The sequence below is a fragment of the Protomyctophum parallelum genome, assembly GCF_964188405.1.
Source record: "Protomyctophum parallelum genome assembly, chromosome: 3".
In the NCBI taxonomy this organism is placed as follows: Eukaryota; Metazoa; Chordata; class Actinopteri; order Myctophiformes; family Myctophidae; genus Protomyctophum; species Protomyctophum parallelum.
Genome location: NC_139698.1, coordinates 53,490,559 through 53,510,405, shown reverse-complemented (window position 1 = coordinate 53,510,405; position 19,847 = coordinate 53,490,559). Strand labels below are relative to the sequence as shown.

Sequence of the window (19,847 nt, the reverse complement as noted above, 5' to 3'; positions counted from 1 at the left end):
CCCGACTTCACAAACAGAGACCCGATTGACACCTAAACAACAAGTTTGGACAGCCCCACCAATTAGTGTTACGGAAAATAGCAAGTGTCTACCCTAGGCCCAGAGGGAGACACAGAACTTAGATGCGGCTCACATGTTGCACGACTCCTCAACAAGCTGCCACCAGAGATGAGAGCTGAATTCTGCCGCACAATGCTCTGCGGCCCAGGAGCAACCAACACCCTGTTGGAGTTCTCTGAGTGGTTGAAGCATGAGTCCTAGCCATATAGCCTGTGCAAAGGCAAACACCTTGAAGACCTGCTTGAGGTGAACAGTGAGCAGTGAGCGAAAGACTGAAGACAGAAGATCTGCCTTCAGGACTATCAGGCAGGATGTGCAGTCACTGAAGGCATCAGTGTCGTTCTGTGTCCCCAGCATGTCAACCAAAGCAATGTTACCAAATCAAAGGAGCCTTCACCTCAAGTCACCTGGGGCTGGGTGAGCAATCGTATCCTGTATCTAGCCTCACAACTAAATACAGACACTTGGCCAGACTGCCGTTTGAAAGGGTCAAACCCTTCATCCTGATTGGGGAAGACCACCCCACCTAATCACACCAACCAAACAAGTGAGGTTGGGGCCTCCAGGTGGGCCAGCAGCCATCTGCACAAGACTGGGCTGGACCCTGCAGGAAAGCAATCTCCAGCCAAGACAATGTAAGTTGACTATAACAGAGCCCCAGAACACAGAGCTCATGAGAAGGATGGAGAAACACTGGCAGGAGGCCACCAAGATACAACGCCACACTGCAGTGGCCAGTGAAGTCAAACTGTGCGTCTGTACCTGAAAGAGACAAGTCAAAGGCCAAAAGCCCACCTCCTTTTAATGTCCTGTCAGTAGCAACTCAACCTGCACCTGAAATAAGCCCTGACCCCTCCCAGAGAAAGTTCATCCTTGAAAATGTAATGATTAGTCGCCAGAATCAAGATCCTTGGTGGTCTAAAACTTAAGTTATTGGTAAAATAACAGCAGGTTGGTGGTCACTTTGAAAAACAATGGCTGCCATGGTCACAGGACAAATCTAAATAGTACCACTGTATTCCTCATCTTTTAAAATGTATTATTAGTCGGCAGAATCAAGATCCTATGTGGTCTAAAACTTAAGTTATTGTAAAATAACAGCAGGTGGCGGCCATTTTGAAAAACAATGGCTGCCATGGTCACAGGACAAATCTAAATAGTACCAATGTATCCCTCATCCTTGAAAATGTAGTCTTAGTCACCAGAATCAAGATCCTAGGTGGTGTAGAACTTGAGTTATTGTAAAATAACATCAGGTGGCGGCAATTTTGGAAAATGGCTGCCATGGTCACCACGAGACAAATCTGTGATGGCCCTATAGCCAAAAATGTTCCTTAAGGCATGCTCTAACTGTGTGCCAAATTAGAATACGTCCCATTATTCAAAAACTATCATTTTATTGTTTTAGGAACACTTTTGTCAACTCCGTCAGATACATGTCAACTCCGTCAGACACAAAACCTGACGGAGTTGACGTCTGACGGAGTTGACAAAATGTCATTTGTTTTCATCTTAACCCTCTGTAGTACAATGTAGCCATTTTGTTTTTGCTTCATTTGTTAGCTAAACCTAACCCTAAACTTTTATAATAAACATTATTTTGGAATTCTTAACAAAGATCATAATAATGTCCTGACGGAGTTGACATGTAAAAGCTGTGACCACCCTGATATCAACATTGTTTGTTTAAAATATCAAACAATTGAATGCTTGTCAGACCAGGTGCTCCACTGTTGCAACAAATACAAACGGGACTTGGAAAAGGAGTCTTCAGTCTAAATCTGTCGACAATATTTTCTGATTAATTTAAGACTTTAAAAAAACCTGACGGAGTTGACGGGAGACGTGGGACACACATTTGATATGAGATATCTAATGGAAAATATAAATTAAAATTATTGTGTATATTGTTTGCTATGTTGTTGACAATCTACTTTAATTTAGTATGTATATTTATGTGATTGTGGCAGTATTAGACACTTTTTTAGCAGTTTGAAATTATGACCACTTGCTGGGGACAGGCTAAATACAGGCGTTTTTGGGTACAGTGCCTGCTTTTAACTAATTCAGATGGCATATGAAAACAATTATAATGAAATTAATGGCATAATAATGCACAACTGTATTACATTTAACTTTGCAAGTGCTTTTATTTTTATTAAATTAATTTATTTTTAACAATAATAAGGCTCTTATGTGTGGGACATGTTTTTTCCACTTTTGTCCCTCATCTCAAGAATGAGTGAGTTATAGGTAGGTCACATTATGTAGTTATAGGTAGGTCACATTACAGTACAATGAGAACGGATTGCCCAACTGCAGGTCCATACTCAAGTGATCTCCATTTTCGTAGTGCAGATATAGATTTTGGTCGGCAATTAGGGAGGCCTACAGCTTGTATTCATTATTTTATTTTGCTACAGGAGGAAAGAAATACAGACTGTTTGTTTGATGTCCTGTTGCTACATCACGTAATATATATCAGATGTGTTCATTAATGCTTTCACTCAAACTCACACACCCAACAGCAGATAAAACTCTTAAGCATAAATCTGGTCCTTGATTTAAGTAAGAGCTTTAAATTTCACTCCAGAGATTCTGGAAACAGGAGCTAAAATGCATACCCCCACAGAGACGTCTCACAATGATGCCCTCTTCATGTTTGCAGCCTGTATTTTACTACCCCGGTATTGACAGGTAGATTAGATAGCCCCCTAATGGAATTTGCACAGCCTATTGTCCAATCAGATTCTGAGCATCATATCTTAACGTTGTAAATCATCAGCAGCCTTCCAACTGAACAGCAGGAGTGCCAGTATTGGAGAAGCAAGTCAATGTACACTCAGATAAATTGAGATACAGTGCTTAAATATTTAAATCATCATCATAATACCAGAAGCGGTAGAGGAGTCAGACATCGGTGACTAATCTGTGAATGATGTTGTGATCACTTCCTGTATTGCTCCCTCGTACTATCCCCATAGCAAGATGGTTCGGCTTCCCTGGATTCCTTATGGCGGCCCTCAGTGGCTATAACCTGAGCTTATTATCTAATCAAGTCATTCCAGCATGTCTTGTTAGCAACATTTGTCTTACATTAAGACTACAAACGTCAGTCCTGTCAAATTTAGCTGTCAGGGGCTTAAAAACTATAATTGAGAGCAGAGGCTAGAACATTAAGATCCAGCGAATGGATTCGGCGTTAGCTCATGTCTGACCTTGGCAAGAACCCAAGCGCCAAAGCAGACATTCTTTAGCACATGTGAACAAAATAATGTCTCCTGCTGAACGAGTCTGTGATATACAGTATCAAAGACTTGCCCTAAAATTTAGAGGATTGTGTCTTTGCCCAAAGCTTTTTTAGCCCCATTTTCAAGTACCAATTAATTGAGACGTAGGCAATGATGAGAATAATGTTCAGAAATGTTTTGGATGGGAATGCCTTTTTGGGCGTCTTCTAATAAATAACATCTGGTTTATATTCTCCCACGCCTGCAATTATCCCTACCTGAAGTAGTTGCTTGTTTCAGTGAAGAATTAGAGGATTTTAACAAGGCTGTGAAATCCTATACACAGTATAATTAGTTTACCGGTGTACCCCAGGGGTCTATACTACGAACCCACCTGTTTTACAAGCTTACAATGTGTTACAACGAGGCGCTTGTAGACTGGCTATTTTCTGGTTCATGTGGTTAAAGAAACCCAGTGACACGACCTGCCACCAGCCTTGTGCTGATTCACACCAGCCAAAAAAAAAAGGGCCTGTGGTATGCATGTGCTTTTAGGAGATGAGTGTTATTCATGAAATATCCCCTTAAACATCTCCTGTAGTTTTATCACTAATAAATCTCTCAAGAGGGAATAAAAGTCAAGTTCTCATCGTCCTCCCTCTGCAGAGTCTACCGCTTGAACGCAGTCAGAAAAGCTGTGGATATTCGATAAAAAGTGAACACACAGCACTCAGATAATTCACTTTAGATCATTTTCCTTTTTCATTGTTGTTTTAAATGATGACGAACAAACAGTGGACACTAGGGGACTGCACTGGGACAAACAGTGGGCACTATGGGGAATGCACTGGGGGGGACAAAGGCATCTGTTGTTAAGCCTCACTTGGGCTTCGGCGAAACGCGCGTCCTTTCGTCGTGTCGACAGTTTTTTCGCCGAAGCATAAATCAGGCTGTGGAATCAATGTGCTCACAAAGTGCGGATTTGGTCGTGTGATTCATTTGATCCTCTCCTTTTGTCTCCCCTCTTTCTTTCAGAATGTAAAATAGACAATTGTGAGGCGTGTTTCAATCGCAATTTTTGCACAAAATGTAAGGAGGGCTTGTATTCGCACAGAGGACGATGTCACGTGAGCTGCCCTCCAGGGCTGAACACCGTTAACGGGACCATGGAGTGTGTAGGTGAGCGACCGACAGTACAGTATTTGTCCAACCCTCATGGCTTCTTTAGCCCATTCTGACCTGAGATCAGATTCATACGAGGTTTCCACTGGACACACGCTGGTCTGATTAACCCATTCTGACCTGAGATCAGATTCTAAAAATGTCAGTCGTTCTTCGATTTTTCAAAAATAGCAGACCTACAAGCTCGTATCGCGCCACTCGGTGGCGCGATATGAGCTTGTAGATCTGCTATTTTTAAATAGCTAAAGCATAACATGATGCCGACACCAAAATGGGTGCCCGATCAGAATGGGTTAGATGGCTTTTAGTGGCATATCATTTCTAGCTCTTCCTGAGTCTACACCAATGGTTCTCAACATGGGGTCTGGGGACCCCCAGTGGTCCTTGAGCAGAGTTCCACGGGGTCCACAGCTAAAACGATTGATAATGATATTAGGAACCAAAAGGACTCTTATGTCTGTACCCTAGTCTAGAGGGTACAAATGTTGGAAATACATGGAACCTTATGGGTCCATTTGTAATTTTGTATATGCAGTGTTAAACCTCACTATGTAACCTTTTTATGAATACATTTTAATTGTATCCAATCTTTATGGTATAGAGATGTAGAGTATGTTAATACAATATTATTTATACAATTGGGGTGGTTGTATTATGTCTCCCTGTTATTCTATTGAGACAATTAGATTGTGTCAAAAGTCATGTCTCGCCCAGGCCGTAGCGTAACGGTCTGGGCACCGGACTGGTAATCCAGTCGCAGTGTGCCGCGGGTTCGACTCCCGGACCCGACACGGCCTTTACTGCATGTCATCCCCCCATCTCTCTCCCGTTTCCTGTCAGCCTACTATCTGTCCCTTCAAAAATCAATAAAAGGCGTAAGCCGCAAAAAAAATATCTTAAAAAAAAGTCATGTCTCACCTAGACACAGGATCTATGTCAGATGTCAGAATATAAGCAGCAAACCAGGCACAAATCCGGGGTAAATGGGGGGTCGTTGGCTAACTGGGGGTCCTTGAAATTAAAATGTTTGAGAATCACTGCATTAGGGAACGAACCCCATTTGATATAATATTTGTTTTTTTTATCTCTAGGAAGTAGGAACCCAATCTACAATGTAAAATCCTCTGTGAAATGTTTACTCTGAGAGTGTGATTGGAAGCAAATGGGTCCAAATGGGTCAATTTGTCCACTCTCTGGGTTATAGAGAGATGAAAAGAAATTAAGAAATTCCATAAATTAGAAAACAAATGTTTAAGAAGTAGTGAAAATAGCCAATCTACTTTCACTAGTTTGGGTCTCGACCTGAGAGGTTTGGGAACCACTGCTCTAGTCTACACCACTGAAACACCTCTCAGGTGCAGAGCAATTGCCCAAGGCGTATATCTTTTCTACGTCCGAGCATAGACATGGTAACTCACCGCCTGCCTCCGATTGGCCTACCGACACTGCCGGCCTTACCAGAGTTTCCTCTGAGGTGGAAGATACATGCTGGATAGTCTGCCGCGAGGTTACTCCGTGGTGGGAAATAAATAAATAATACAAGTACGATATATAATACAAGAGAATGACAGCTTGGCACGTGCGACAGTAACTTTTATTTTTGTAGAAGAGGCAAACTAATATTGTTTATGCCGTTGGCCTGTTTATGTGTAAACTTGAAACATTATTGTACTGTAAAAAGATCTCCTTTCCATTGATCTTTATCTTTTTTAGTATAACAGTATTAGTTTACTATAATTAGATCAATACCTTGATCTTTATCTTTTTTAGTATAATAGTATTAGTTTACTATAATTAGATTAATACACGACAATCAACACTAACACCTTAATTTAGAACACAGCCAAATCAAATCAAAATACATACGTGTTCAAACAGTTCAATCAATTATTCAATCAAAGCAAACGGCACAAACAATATTAATTTGTCTCTTAATTAAAGTTAAAAGTTACTGTCAAATCTTGCCATAGAATTCTCCATAATTCTCTTGAACTTGTATTATTTCCCACCACGGAGTGCCCTTGCATCTCGGAGGACAGGCAAGACGGGCAGACTGGGCAGTGTCGGTAGGCCAATCAGAGGCAGGCGGGGCGTTACCATGCCTATGCTCGGACGTAGAATAGATATACGCTTGCCCGAGGCATATAGCCCACACTGCCTTCACCACATGAGTTCCACTTCCAAGCAGTTAAGTTATGTTCCGCTGGTAAGAACACGGCTGTCTGGCCTAGAACAAAACAGTTCTACACAAACAAAACAAAAAAAACACAGAGAGAAATTGCATGTTCTCTTGAGTTTTGCCTTTCTCTTTTTCTCTCTCTCTGTCTGCTGTTTCTCAATCACAAGTGCGCTGGACTTTGGAGTAGGGCCTGCTGGCCGATAAGACGTTTTCTAGATTTTTTTTTTTTCGTAGACTATTCCCGTCATAAGTAAGCAAACAGTGCATTAATCTGAAGACGCAGTGCCCTCCAAGCAACTGCCTGAGGCAGAAGGCTGCATCCATCCCTCTGGCCTGACACACTGACGTCACCCTCCTGTTCCTCTGAAGAGGACCCAGAGCCGCCGCTCCGGACACGCACACGTTATGACGCTCTTTCTGTTTGCTGTCAGGCAGAAACCTCATATCTCCTTATTTCAACTTTTTTTGTGAATTAACCCATCAAGAGCTGAGGCTGATTCTATAAATGTCTTCTAAATCCTAACAGTTTTCTGAAAATATGTATTTTTCTATATCAGTGGTGCTCAAACATTTTCATGTCAAGGACCAACCAAAATTATATGTATTTGGCCGTCGGCCCCCATCTCCAAATATTTTGTTCCAGGGACCCCCAGAACTAAAAATGTTCAGTTAATCTTTTTTATAATAATGAGAATATAAAATACATTTTATAATTAAAGTGGTTAAGATTTTAATGGGTTAATGCTTTACTTCATCTACTACAATATAACACAAAAGTAGCAACAATATCTGCTATTTTAGAAAAAGATTATATAGACATTGAAACAAATGAAAAGTATTAACAAGAGCTTGTGACTAATTAATGACCACATTGGATCCATTGGAAGTCATAAGGCGGAAAATAACTATTTCTAAATTGTCAGCACATTTGGACATGCCTTATTAAGCTCAGCAGAAGAAAAGGAAAGCCCAAATTATAAGTTAAACGCAGGAGAATGAGTGTGAGATGTTTTAACTGCGGGATACACTTTTCACCACAGCGGGATTCTTCTCCCCTGGTGTGGTTCCAGGTCAGCCTGTGGAGTGCAGTCTGGGGGAATGGAGCCTGTGGAGCCCCTGCATGAAGAAGAACAAGACGTGTGGTTTTAAGAAAGGCTCCCAGAGCCGGGCACGTGAGCCCCTTCAGCAGGGCTCCAGCCAGGACCGGCCCTCGGCTCTGGTCACCTCTCAGCCGTGCCTGCCGCAGACGGAGAAAAGAAAATGCACTGTGCTCAAGACACCCTGTGCAAAAGGTAAAGAACTGGCTTGCAAGTGGCCACACACGTGCACATATGCAACACACACACACACACACACACACACACACACACACACACACACACAGAAAAAGGTACGACTTCATTCATACGTACTATGCAAGCAGAATGAATTTCAGTGATGTCATGTGTTCTGTTCCTTGGCCGACAACAGCAGTAAATCAGTTGAACTTGTGATCAGATCCATGTGAGACTTGAAAAAGCCATCAGCGGTCAATATTATGAATGATGGAGGCATTACTCAACATTCAAAGGCTGGCCTACCCGCCTGTATGTCTGTGACCCGCAATGTGTTGATTGGGTTTGGTTTGGCTGCCCTCGCAGATCTCTTGACTCCTCAGCATGTAAACAATAAACCGTGAGTGCGAGCCAAGCCGACGATGGGTGGGTGCTCTGCACTGCGGATCTGGAGTAGGATCAGAGCTGGAGAGAGATGTTTGTTTTGAAGCCCGACGCAGCGGGAGGTTTATGTGGTCCTGACATGTTTGCTCGTGCTCTTATCATCCACACACCAGCGTACTCTGCTGTAGATTAACAGACACGCCCATCAATCAGTTGAGAGTGACCATTATCGACGGCTTGCACGGGGCTGAGTAGGACCTGGTGGAGACATTTGCAGCTGAAGCCGATTAAAGATACTTAAAGATAATTGGTCGCGGGTTTATTAGCTGGAATGGAGGGCACAATATTGACTGGTCAAATTGCTTGAAAGTTTCCTAATCCTCGAGGAGGATAAACATTCCAAAAGTACCCAATAAAAATCATATTGTGAAATCCTAAACCTATTAATCTTTAAATTGTTTTTTTTAATCACATATACATTTCATATAAACTGTCTAATTTCTTCTATTATACAACAGGTCGTTTCAAGGAAGCAATCTGATTGTTTGAAATAGCCATTTAGCCATGCTTCAAATGAGCATGATGGAACACCAATCAAAATCGCTGCACTCCCAGAGAGGGTTGCTAGGTTAGCAATTTTCTAGGGACATTTTCGGTCATAGTGGCTACATCTTTTTTATATAAAACAAATATTATGTTTATTTTAGAATATCTTAGTTATAATGAATTTAGTTTTTTTTTAAGGGTAACTGCTGTATAATCGCAATATTACACTCGAGGGCCGTGCTTTACCATCATTAATGACACTTCTGCTCTGCTTATGGAGGCTTATGACGACAAAGGCACCCTCTCGTGTAATATTGCTTAGTCTCAAGGGGCACGGTGGCACAGTTGGTAGTGCTGTCGCCTCACAGCTAGAAGGTCCTGGGTTTGATTCCCGCTGGGGACACTGTGGGCACTGCATGGCGGCGTGTTCCCTCCTCCGCGTCATCAGTGCCCATACCCGAGGCGGGGGTTGGCGATAGGGCCTTTCTGTGTGGAGTTTGCATGTTCTCCCTGTGTCCCCTAGGGTAGATACCCTCACAAAAACATGCCGTAATCCTGGTCTCTAAAACTACCTCCCCCTGGCCAGCCGGGGCGCCTGATGGAGGGGAAAGGAACTGGTCGGAATAACGTGTCCCTTCCACGCGCTACGTCCGGCCGGGGAAATTCCCCTCTGTCAGGTGAAAAGAAGCAGCTTGGACTCCTCATGCATAGAAGGAGACATGAGGTCAGTCCGCTGCCCCCCCAGGTTGGCAGAGGAAGTGTAGCGCCCAGGATTACATTAGATAATTGGCACTGGGTGAAAAGAAAACTGGGTTACAAAATCGTGGGATAATTTTTTTAAAGAAAAAAAATATATATATTGCTTAGTCTCCGTTGTCTAATAAGCGTGCCATTTCCAGCCTTAGTTGGAAACCACCATTTCTTTATTAGGTTTTATTGAATTGTAAACCAGCTATTCAAAACCTTTAAATGGAGGGTGGCACGCTCAGGAGATTTCAGGGCACAGATTTGGGCAGCACTGATGCCACACCCACAGCTGTAGTTGTATGATTAACGTTAACTGCATATAACAGCCTAACATATAAATAATGTAAGAAAGAAGAAATGGGGAGGCTCAGTCATTCCAGTGATCTGTAAATTGTGTAACTCGTAGAATTGTAGATGTTTAGTAAGAATTCTACTTATACGCACAACAGTCAGTGTTGTCATTGAAAATAACCGATCTACAAGCTCGCAGCACGTCGCGACTTGTGATGAGACACGTCTTGAACGTGAAAATCGTCTATTTTCAGTTAGCCACACCATCGCAAAGTATACATTACCGGTAAGCCTAATTCCTCAGTGAGGAGCGGACCATGCACTGACTGGAGAAGTCAGTGACGGCATCGTTGGAGATATGAGAAACAAATTTATACCCTGACGTCTGCATCCTGGAAAGAATTTGTGCCTTGGGGTCAGAAGAATAATTAACGTTGAAATATTATAAACCGCTTCGTAAAAGCGGTTCGGACCATGACGTCTGCCAAATGTCTAAAGTTAGGGGAGGGGCAAAGGGAGGCACGATGAGCGATGAGTGAGGCGTGGCCCGACTACTGGAGGTCGAGCCATGAAAACATTTGAGCAGTATTTTATTTTTGCTCAATTCCAATCCATACAGCAGCAAACACAAACTGCTTTGAAAATTACTGTACTCTCCTCCTGCCAATGTGTGTACAGACTAATTTTCGACTGTGACTGTGAGCCTGTGATGGGCGGCGGTTGTGTGACTCGTTGCCACACCAACGTTTTGTGTTCATAAACTCACCATGTGCTAAATCAATGCGACAGCAGATTCATCCGCGGGAGCCGGCTGACAGGCCAGCTGTAAAAAACACCAGGGGCAGAGCTTGTATAACATTAGTGATTTACTGCTTTGTAGATCTCACGCTTTGTGTTGATCTGGCCACATTCCCCCCCCCCCCCCCCGCCCTTTGCTGAAGCGCTACAAAAACAGTTCGCACGAAACCCATTTTTATTTTTGGACAAGTGATTGCCTTTGTCAGGCAACGTTGTTTAGCTTGGATGGAGAGCCATTGCAAATCAAGGCTGTTGTAAATTGGTGGAGTCCCTGTCTCCTGCATCCATTAGTGGAGCTAATTAGGTCCTTACACAGTAAGCACACCAGTGTTGGTCCTTCATATTTGTGCGTGCGTGCGTGCGTGCCTGCGTGCGTGCGTGCGTGGGTGCAAGTGTTCATTCATGCGTGTCTGTGTGAGCGAGAGAGCCCTTAACTCCTTTCAGGTTCACCGTGCCTCATTGACATAAACAGAAACAATTACCTCCATCATTATCGCTCCCAAATAGCTCCCAAATGTGTTTGTTGATTCAAATCTTCACACGTGCATGTTAGACGCTTATGTTTCTGATGTGGCCTGTGTCCACTGACCAGAAAGGTTTGAAAACAGTGACATATAGCATGCTTTCGTGAGTTTGGCACATGGGTTTGGCACCCATGCCATTTGACAAAGAACATGAGCTTTTCCCCTGACAGCGGGCTACTGTGCGAGGCTTGTGCCTCTTGTGCCTCCTACTCTCCTGACTCTGAACACTATTGTCTAACCAATTTACTGCCGTATCAAAAACAAAATCCTTCTTTTTTTTGGAGTAAATTGATAATTATTTTATCACTTTAACATTATTTTAGAAACAGAAAAAAAGAATGTGTTTTAAAAATAGAAAAAAATAGACATTTGGGCTATTGTTACTAGTTGACAGCATAAGCATAAGCATATGACAGCATAAGCATAAGCTTACATCTTAAGTCCTTATTATACGCTTAGGTCTTTTGATTTTTTTTCTAAAAACAAAAAAAAGTGACGTTGTTGCACAGCTAAAGTGAAAGAAAAGACTTGAGGAGAAGTAGCATATACAGTATACAATTATTACCCACAACAGCAGGCAAGCACAGTGGCAACATAAGCCCTAACTTTATGAAATGCATAACGATTTCCAGCCGCACGCATGTTGACTTGGTTTCCAGGGAGAGCAAACTCTCTCAACAGCACCAGCACTACGGCACGTAAACATGCACCGTCTCACACCTGACACAAACATCCATTTCCCATTCCCTCACACAGTGCATCGTCAGTGAAGACCCTCACAGGAGGTTTCTTAGACTATGCATGCACCTCTACCACAGCTCCTCAAAGGCCCTTAAAACAAGGCTCCAGACTTCCCAAAACAAACTGATCAGGCTACTACTTGGCCTCACTCCCCGAACCCACCTCACCCCTGCGCATTTTGACAGGCTGGAATTAGGCTTAGGGTTGACGACAGAGTACAGCATCTTGGTTTGGTTTGGTTTGAATGGTTTATTTCGATCTATTCAGTTTAGACAATTACAAAACTTTCTTTTCATTTTTTAAACACGATCGAAAAGGAATAGGCAGAAGCTTATAGCTTATGTATGCCTATCCTCCTTACATAAGAACGTAGAACATGTGCTGGGTCTACAAAACAATCAACATTTGGACGAAACATAAAAAACTAAGAATAAGACAACCACAAGAAAAAAGAACAAAAAACAAAAGAAAACTAAAAAAACACTAACAGACAAAAGCAAAAGTTCCTACTTGGATCCCTAATCGTTCACTTATACATTTCACATTAGCATTTATTTAATTCTTCAGCGTACCGTAAGGTATTTATCCAATATCGCCTGTTTTTTATTAAATTGAATTACGTAGATTTACACTTTGTTAGCTAGGGGGTGCAGGCCAGGCTTGAAGATATCTCGCCGGGTCGAGTCTTCCGGTAATCCTGCTCGGTCGCCCTCCAACTGTGGAACGCCCTCTCCGCCCACCTGAGAGCGCCACAGTCAGTTGACTCATTTAATAGGGGACTTAAGACTTTCCTTCCTTTTAGCCAGACTTTCCTTTTCCTTCCTCTCCAAAGCATTTTTATAGTTTGCCCGCATTTGTTTTAAATGTTGTGTTCCCTTTTCTTAGTGTTGTGAGGTTTTTCTTTTTTTTTGTGCATATGCTCACTGTAGCACTTCTAACGAATTTAAAGTGCATTATAAATAAAACCATTATTATTATTATTATTAGCTACGGACGGCTGCAATTCGAAATTGGCCCCCGTAAATAAAGTCTGAGTACCCCCCAACCCCCTTGTCCCTGTGTTTCCCTTTTCACTTCCTTCATATGATGATTTCCTGTTTTTTCTTAGGGCCTCCTATATTGAGCGTGTAGATTTTCGTCTTACACAAACATTAAATTCCCATTGACAACGAATGGAGAATTTACCTCATATGTGGACGAACAAATCAATCAATCAATCAATCAATCACATCCATGTGGACTGTCTCTGTGCCCCATGTGATGTTCAGGGAACAGTAGGGAGCAGGGACTAAGTTTGGTCGTGAAATGTGTGACAGGTGCACTAGAAAAGTGTAGTGTTCAGTTTACTCTCTGAACTCAGAGAGTTGACAACTATGACTGAGGATTTCACTGTACAGGATTTTAAGTACAAGAGTAACTTGGAGAGAAAAACTAAGTTGGAAGAGGTGGATGAGGCGTAGCTTTTAGCATTGGGATAAAAGGTGAGGAGTCAGGACTGGTGGAGCGGAGGGGGTGGTCAAGCAGGGCTCCACAAATGTTTATATGGACTATTAGATTAGATCGCATCAGAGGCTGTCCGTGCAAAGTGTTAAGAAGTGTCCGGCTCACCAATGCTTGCTCATTATTCTTCCGGCCCATAGTTACAGTGTGCACTGTTGTGTGTAAACCGTCAATGCGGCACACAGCGCTGCATTGCATCACATTGGCATTTATGAATGGGCCCTGCATCCTGTGCTGGATGTTCAAGGCTTAGCCATGATTAGCCCGCATTAAAAGGCCTTGTGAAGGACCCCCGCTGACACAACCATGGCCTTATCACCCACATCCTCTCCAGGAATCCATGTTGTTGAATTTCACTTCACAATGCAGAGGCTCTTTTTGTGTGACTGCCATGTCAGACTGCTAACGCCTACAGTAGATTAGACAAGATTAGATTCCATTATTTTATTGTGTTTATTTTTTACGGCGTGGCTCTGCAGGAGTCTAGTCATCTATAAGGAGGGTTGGTCTGTCTATCTGTCTGTCTGTCTGTCTGTCAGTCTGTGTGTTCAGAGCTATAATCTCGCAAAACCGCTAGACCGATCAGAACACTGCCCGTAGGTCACAGAAGTACATCGACACATTTATTTCCCACATATGACTTTGATATGTGATATGATGTTTTAGAATATTTAACTTCAATTGTATAATGGAAATCAATGGGGCTCTGATCATCAGGCAGAAACCTTGCCCAAATCTGGTCATTATGTTATTGACAGTATAATATATGAGTCATGAGTCAATCACAGGCTGTCCACATGAAGTCCCAGATCCATATAATAAAGTATTTTCCATTCCATTCCATTCCATCCACATTAGATCCACGTCGTTCCTATGAGGATAACGAGATCCACATGATTCACATTTTTTAGACATTTTGTATACATTTTAACCAGGAAAAACCCTCAGAAATGTAAACAGTATAATGGTACAGTAAAGACATTAAAGCTAAAAATGATTGATAACACAAAAAAGGCCCTGGGGACTTGTTTCCAAGTCAAACCAATCTGATTGATGACGCATACTACACTACGAACAAACGATGCAAACACTTGTGTTGATCAACACATAAGAGAATTCTGTTTGGACTGTATACCGAGTATCGTGTCTTCCTTCAAATTCCAGGCAGGAAGATTAAAGGCGACAGGAGGGACGAGCCAAATAGGAGAGAGAGAGAAGGCGGAAGAGGGCGAGGAAGAGAAGGCAACAGAGGAGGAGGAGGAGGTGGAGGAGGGGGAAAGAGGAGAAAGACCCAGAGCAGCAGGACCACCACTGCATCCAGCCTCACGCCCACCTCCGTCACCTAACCTTCACCAGACAAGACTCTCCAACACTCACCCTGCCCCAACCCCCTCTACCTTCAGCACTGGCTATTCCCCAGGCAGAAACCCCCTGACACAACGTCAAAAGATGATGAAGGAAATGATTTAATGCTGCTATGCATGTTTAGAAGATGTCCAAGGAGAACTGGAGGTTCAGATTCACTGCAATAAACACGTCCAGAACCTTCTAAGTAACGGCTGATTTATGCTTTGTTGCGTGCCTGGTGTCACACACTGAAAATAGCAGATCTACTTGTAATTCGGCTATTTTTGGTGCGTGACTCCTGTGCGCAGCTAAGCATAATTCAGGCTTTAGAGAAGAGTGTGACTGGACGAGCCGTCGTAGGAGTACTCTGGGGAGACTTGTGGATTTGAGTTCCACGGTGAGCGACCACTGCTGGATCTAAGGACTTTGGGACGAGACGTTGCATTCATTTGAGCCCCTCGTGAACTCTGAGAAGACCCGAGTAGACAGGCTATGAGGCCTGTGATGATCGAGGGATCTCTTCAAGCCTGTTGTACTGATGTATCTTTTTTCCAATCTACTTTTAATCGCAACCTGTTTTCCATTTGCGTTCATGTTTGTGCGAGGTAGCAGATGGATTTTCTCAAGAGCCTCTAAAGAGATGTCGTACGTGATATAGGGAAAATGAACAGTATTAAGGGTCTTTGTAGTTTTATTTCTTATTTTATGACGATGCAAAAAAGAAAGGCACTGGAACTCATTTGTGGTTGTGATGGAAAGGAGGTCTGATATATTTTGGGTTTCAAAACAAACCGGAGAAATGATGTAAGGGGGATTATCATTAGTGGAGACTTAGCACAAAACCTGCTCCGGTATCTGACAAACAGTTAGCCATTTGATAGCATAGTTGTTTGTCTCCAAATAACTATCCTTGTTTGAAACAAAAAAAGAGGAATAAATAAAACATGCATAATGCATAGGTGGGAGGTTACATGTGTGTCCGTGTAAACTCCACAACAACAAAAGTAGGCCTAGGGAGTACTCCTATGATTGTATGTATATTTGCGTGGTTGTGTTGTGTATATTGTAAGCGTTTCTATTCAGAAAGCTTGACGTCTGTACATGTGTGTTAATATTGGCCTCACAGGATGAAGAAATGCGACGGCGACAATAAGAGGAAGCGTTCCAAGTGCACAGCAATATATCAAAAGCAAAATTATACGACAACTACAAGCCTCTGATTATTATGTTACGCCATCATCACGCTGTCAGCTGCTCAGCAATTTATATGTTTGCAACAGGGTCTGAAATATTGCACAGACGTATTGTGTACTCGAGTTTCAGATGAATCGTTCGATTTTTCACTATAACAGTGCTACAACAACTGGCTTTGTGACATCACCCTGGAGTTGTTTGTATCGTTTGACACAAAATGGTTTGAGCAATTACTGTCACATGCTTTGTTTAGCTTTCCCTGGGTCTGTCTGTTTTCCACAAGATACTTGCTTCAAGAGAAGGTGCACATTACATTATGCATTCATGTTATGGATTGTGATACTGAATATGTCTGAAACTGTAACTGTTAAAAATCTGTTTATCATCCATCATAAACATCATCATAGTATATATTGTATTCTGTGACAGCTTAAATAAAAAAAGCATTCTGATATACTTAACAAGTTGCAGCAGGCTTTTGAAACTCATTCAGTCATGCTTGAGTTTACTACAAACTGTTTTAGTTTGAGTTTTGGAAGACATTCGAAATGCCCACATTTTATCCACTGATAACTTCTATTTTGTGCCGAATGCTTTTCATGGTGTGATGCTCAAGCGAAGCAGGTAATCACTGCAGGGCATCTGCACCTCTTTAGTTATTAAAAATGTGCTATATTTAGAGATATGCAGTGTGTCCTCTCTGAAGACGATTAGACCATCAACTAATAATAAAATGTTGTTAGGAATAATCTGTCCTAGAAGTTCAGAGACTCAACTTCTCTCCTTCTGAGCCAATGTAAGTTTTATTTTATTTATTTTAAGCCCCATTTAATCATACGACAGTGCCACACAGGGTAAATTGCTGATGTGACGCGGTCTACATGTGATCTTGTAGATCTGCTATTTTGAAGTGTTTGAACATTTTGATGAAATGACATGCCCAAATAGGGACGCCAGGTTGTTAAATGCACGTTGGGAGTTAGGGGTTACTAAAGGGAGGTGGAGTGTGAACTTGTGAAGATGGACGTATAAGACGGGGCTTAGCCGGGGCAATGGCTCCGATCACCGGCCAAAGGCTGGCGCCTGGGCAGGGGCCGTAAAACCTGAGACTGAAATAAAAACTAATGATGTGTCATAGCCAGGGGGAGTGGCCTACCAGTGCTTGGGCCCTACTACAACCAAACAGCCGTTTCTCATTACCAAAGGGGAGGGCAAGGGAATGGTAGAGCGTGCACTGTAAATTACACTTTCATCCCTCTTCCTGACCATAAATTCTTACCCCAGCTCCATGGGACGGAGCTCTACCCTCACCTCCCACTCTCCCTTTTTTTCCCACCCTACCCCAGCCCCCCAACCACCCTCCACTCACTATTTTCTGTGAGAAATTGGTGGTAAGTCTTGGGAGTAAATAGATGCCCTCCGTTTGCCAGGACCATAAACACTTGATACTCTCATTAACGTTAACTTTGCTTTTAGGACCCACTGGTCCTTGGGAGTGAAGCACTCACGTCATGTCCGTGTCGGCCTGCTTACTGTAGGCTACGTTACTCTGCCTCTGTGTACCTGCTCTGCCCACAGAGTTTCACTCAAAAGTGCCCGCAGGTCCATCAAATCCCTTTCAGATTGCCCGGGATTTACAGTAGATCTATTTCTTCTAGATAGACGGATAGAAAACGTTATTTTTCCATTCTGAGGGAAATTGCAGAAGCTGTCATACTTTTCAGGCGGATTCCAGTGGACTAAAGTCAGGGCAGGGTGTGCTCCCATCAGAGCCCTGGCTCTGTTGAAAGGTCACAAAGGGCACATGAGTTCACTGTTGTCTCTCAGGCCATCATTCCACACCTACCGTTGATTCACCAGGAGGTTTTACACTGTTAGAGCACAGACCCTATGACGGTGCTTCTCAAGCTTTAACAGGCTGCGACCCCCCAAAATAATTGTATTTTAATTGGGGACCCAACCCACTCTGACAACTTGACAAGCACTTGGAACTGTAAGAGTTGAGGCGTCACATTTTGCTTGACTAAGTTCCACAGATATATTTTTTATTTACAAATTGTAAATAATAAATTAAAAGTTCCACAGATATTGTGGAAAGAGAGCTGATCTACAAGCTCACAACACCGAGGCATGTGTAGATCTATTTTCAAAGTTGAGTCTTTCTTAATATATTATTTGACAATTTGGCCAATGCTTGACCAGGTCTTAACACACGTTAACCTTTTTGTGGGTCTGGAACTTCCCCCCCACACCACTCACTTATATATATCTATATCTATCTACATATATCGATAGATATTACCTATCTATAGCTATAAAAGGTCTTAAAAGTCCTCAGAATTGTCACTCCATTGTCATCTGGGACCCCCCCCCCCCCCCCCCCCCCAACTGTCAACCTATGACAGTTGTCTTAACAAAGAGAGAGACAGCGAGATCAAAGTTCGACCGGTAGCCATGCCACTTGGCGGCTCGCCATGACGTTTGGCCTTAACACAGCACAGTGTCTTCTAGCACTTTTATAAACCCTGGAGGACCCCTCGAGTGACACCACTGATCCATGATACTGTCCATGTCTATGGAGGAGGCTCATGCTCTCTGCTCTCTCTCTCTTTCTCTCTCGGCTCAGACTGTTGTAGGTATATAAACTGGAATTCTATTCAAAGAGAAACAGAGGAGAGGAGTTACAGTATGTGTCAAAAAAGAAAGAAAAAGGAAAGATGGACTGACATGTTAGATGTATATGATGTTTGTCTACATGGCAGAAGGCACACTCAATAATATAATAAACTCAACCAGTGGTTCTCAAAGTGGGGCCCATGCAGGGGCCCGCAGGGTTTTCCCAACCCTATGGTTCCAACTGGACATTGTAGAATGTACAAATTAAATGTGCTGTACATTAAAAGTTAAAAGGTGTGAGAAGAAAACCTATGGGCCACAACCACAACAACAGGTTTGTGTGTGCCTGGCGTCCCAGGGCCAAACTGATACACCCCAATAAATCTGAGGTTGAAAAGAAATCAGACAAAAACCTCAGCCTGGATGGAGAAAAGGGCACATGGAACAACAAAAAATTGGCAATTAACATTACTTGATATATGCTTCCCTCTGTTGGAAAGAGTGTGTACTACTTGGAACGGAACAACATTTAAATTGACTGCATGTCTGTTTCTGGGGGTTTCAGGATGTATTGACCTCTGCCTACTACAGTAGCCTACATAATATATATTTGCAAATAAAAACTGATTACAAACGTGATGGCCTACAGATATTAAAAACAACACACAAAATTTGTAAGTTCAGTCAATTACTGGCTCATGCAGCAAAAAAACACAAACCTAGGGTTTCCCAGGCTGTGGTGTAATGTACATTCTGACCACTAGAGGATGCTACGAACATGTCAAATGGTTTCCATCATCATACTATAATTATGTCTGAGTGTGTGTCCGTGTGTCTGTGTGTCAGAAACAGACAGTGCCGTAACTCCTTACTGCCTGCACCAATCACTCCCACTTTTCACACAGGCATTGACCATATGAATATGGAGGGCGATTTGACACATTAATGATTATTAATTAATGTATTAGTCAATTACAAACGCACCCGGGCGCAGTACCCTTCACGGCCACAAGGGGGGGGGGGCAAATATCTCACAACGGGTAAGGACTAGTCCTAATAACTTACTAAACCAGGGCTCTTTACTGTAATGTTTTTCAGGCCAAGAAAGGACCCCTTAGCAAAGAGAAAGATGAAGCAGGGACACTCACTAGGCCTACGTATTGGATTCATGTTATGTGTTTTTAACATTTAACCACTTAAGCCCTCAATTCATTGTAAACAACCTTTGGGTCGG

The 19,847-nt window shown here is 42.6% G+C and overlaps 1 protein-coding gene across 2 annotated transcripts in view; it reads left to right on the top strand.

Annotated features, from left to right (window-relative positions):
* The window catches only part of rspo1 (R-spondin 1), a 28,173-nt gene extending 11,712 nt beyond the window's left edge, over nt 1–16,461 (top strand). Inside the window, exons 4-6 of one of the 2 annotated variants that reach the window (XM_083761654.1) lie at nt 4,326–4,469; nt 7,692–7,943; nt 14,621–16,461. In XM_083761654.1, coding sequence (XP_083617780.1) covers nt 4,326–4,469; nt 7,692–7,943; nt 14,621–14,802 — 578 coding nt within the window. In that variant the 3' untranslated portion in view covers nt 14,803–16,461. The remainder of the gene's footprint in view (nt 1–4,325; nt 4,470–7,691; nt 7,944–14,620) is intronic. The other variant, XM_083761655.1, reaches the window with a different exon arrangement.
* The last annotated feature ends 3,386 nt before the right edge of the window (nt 16,462–19,847 follow it).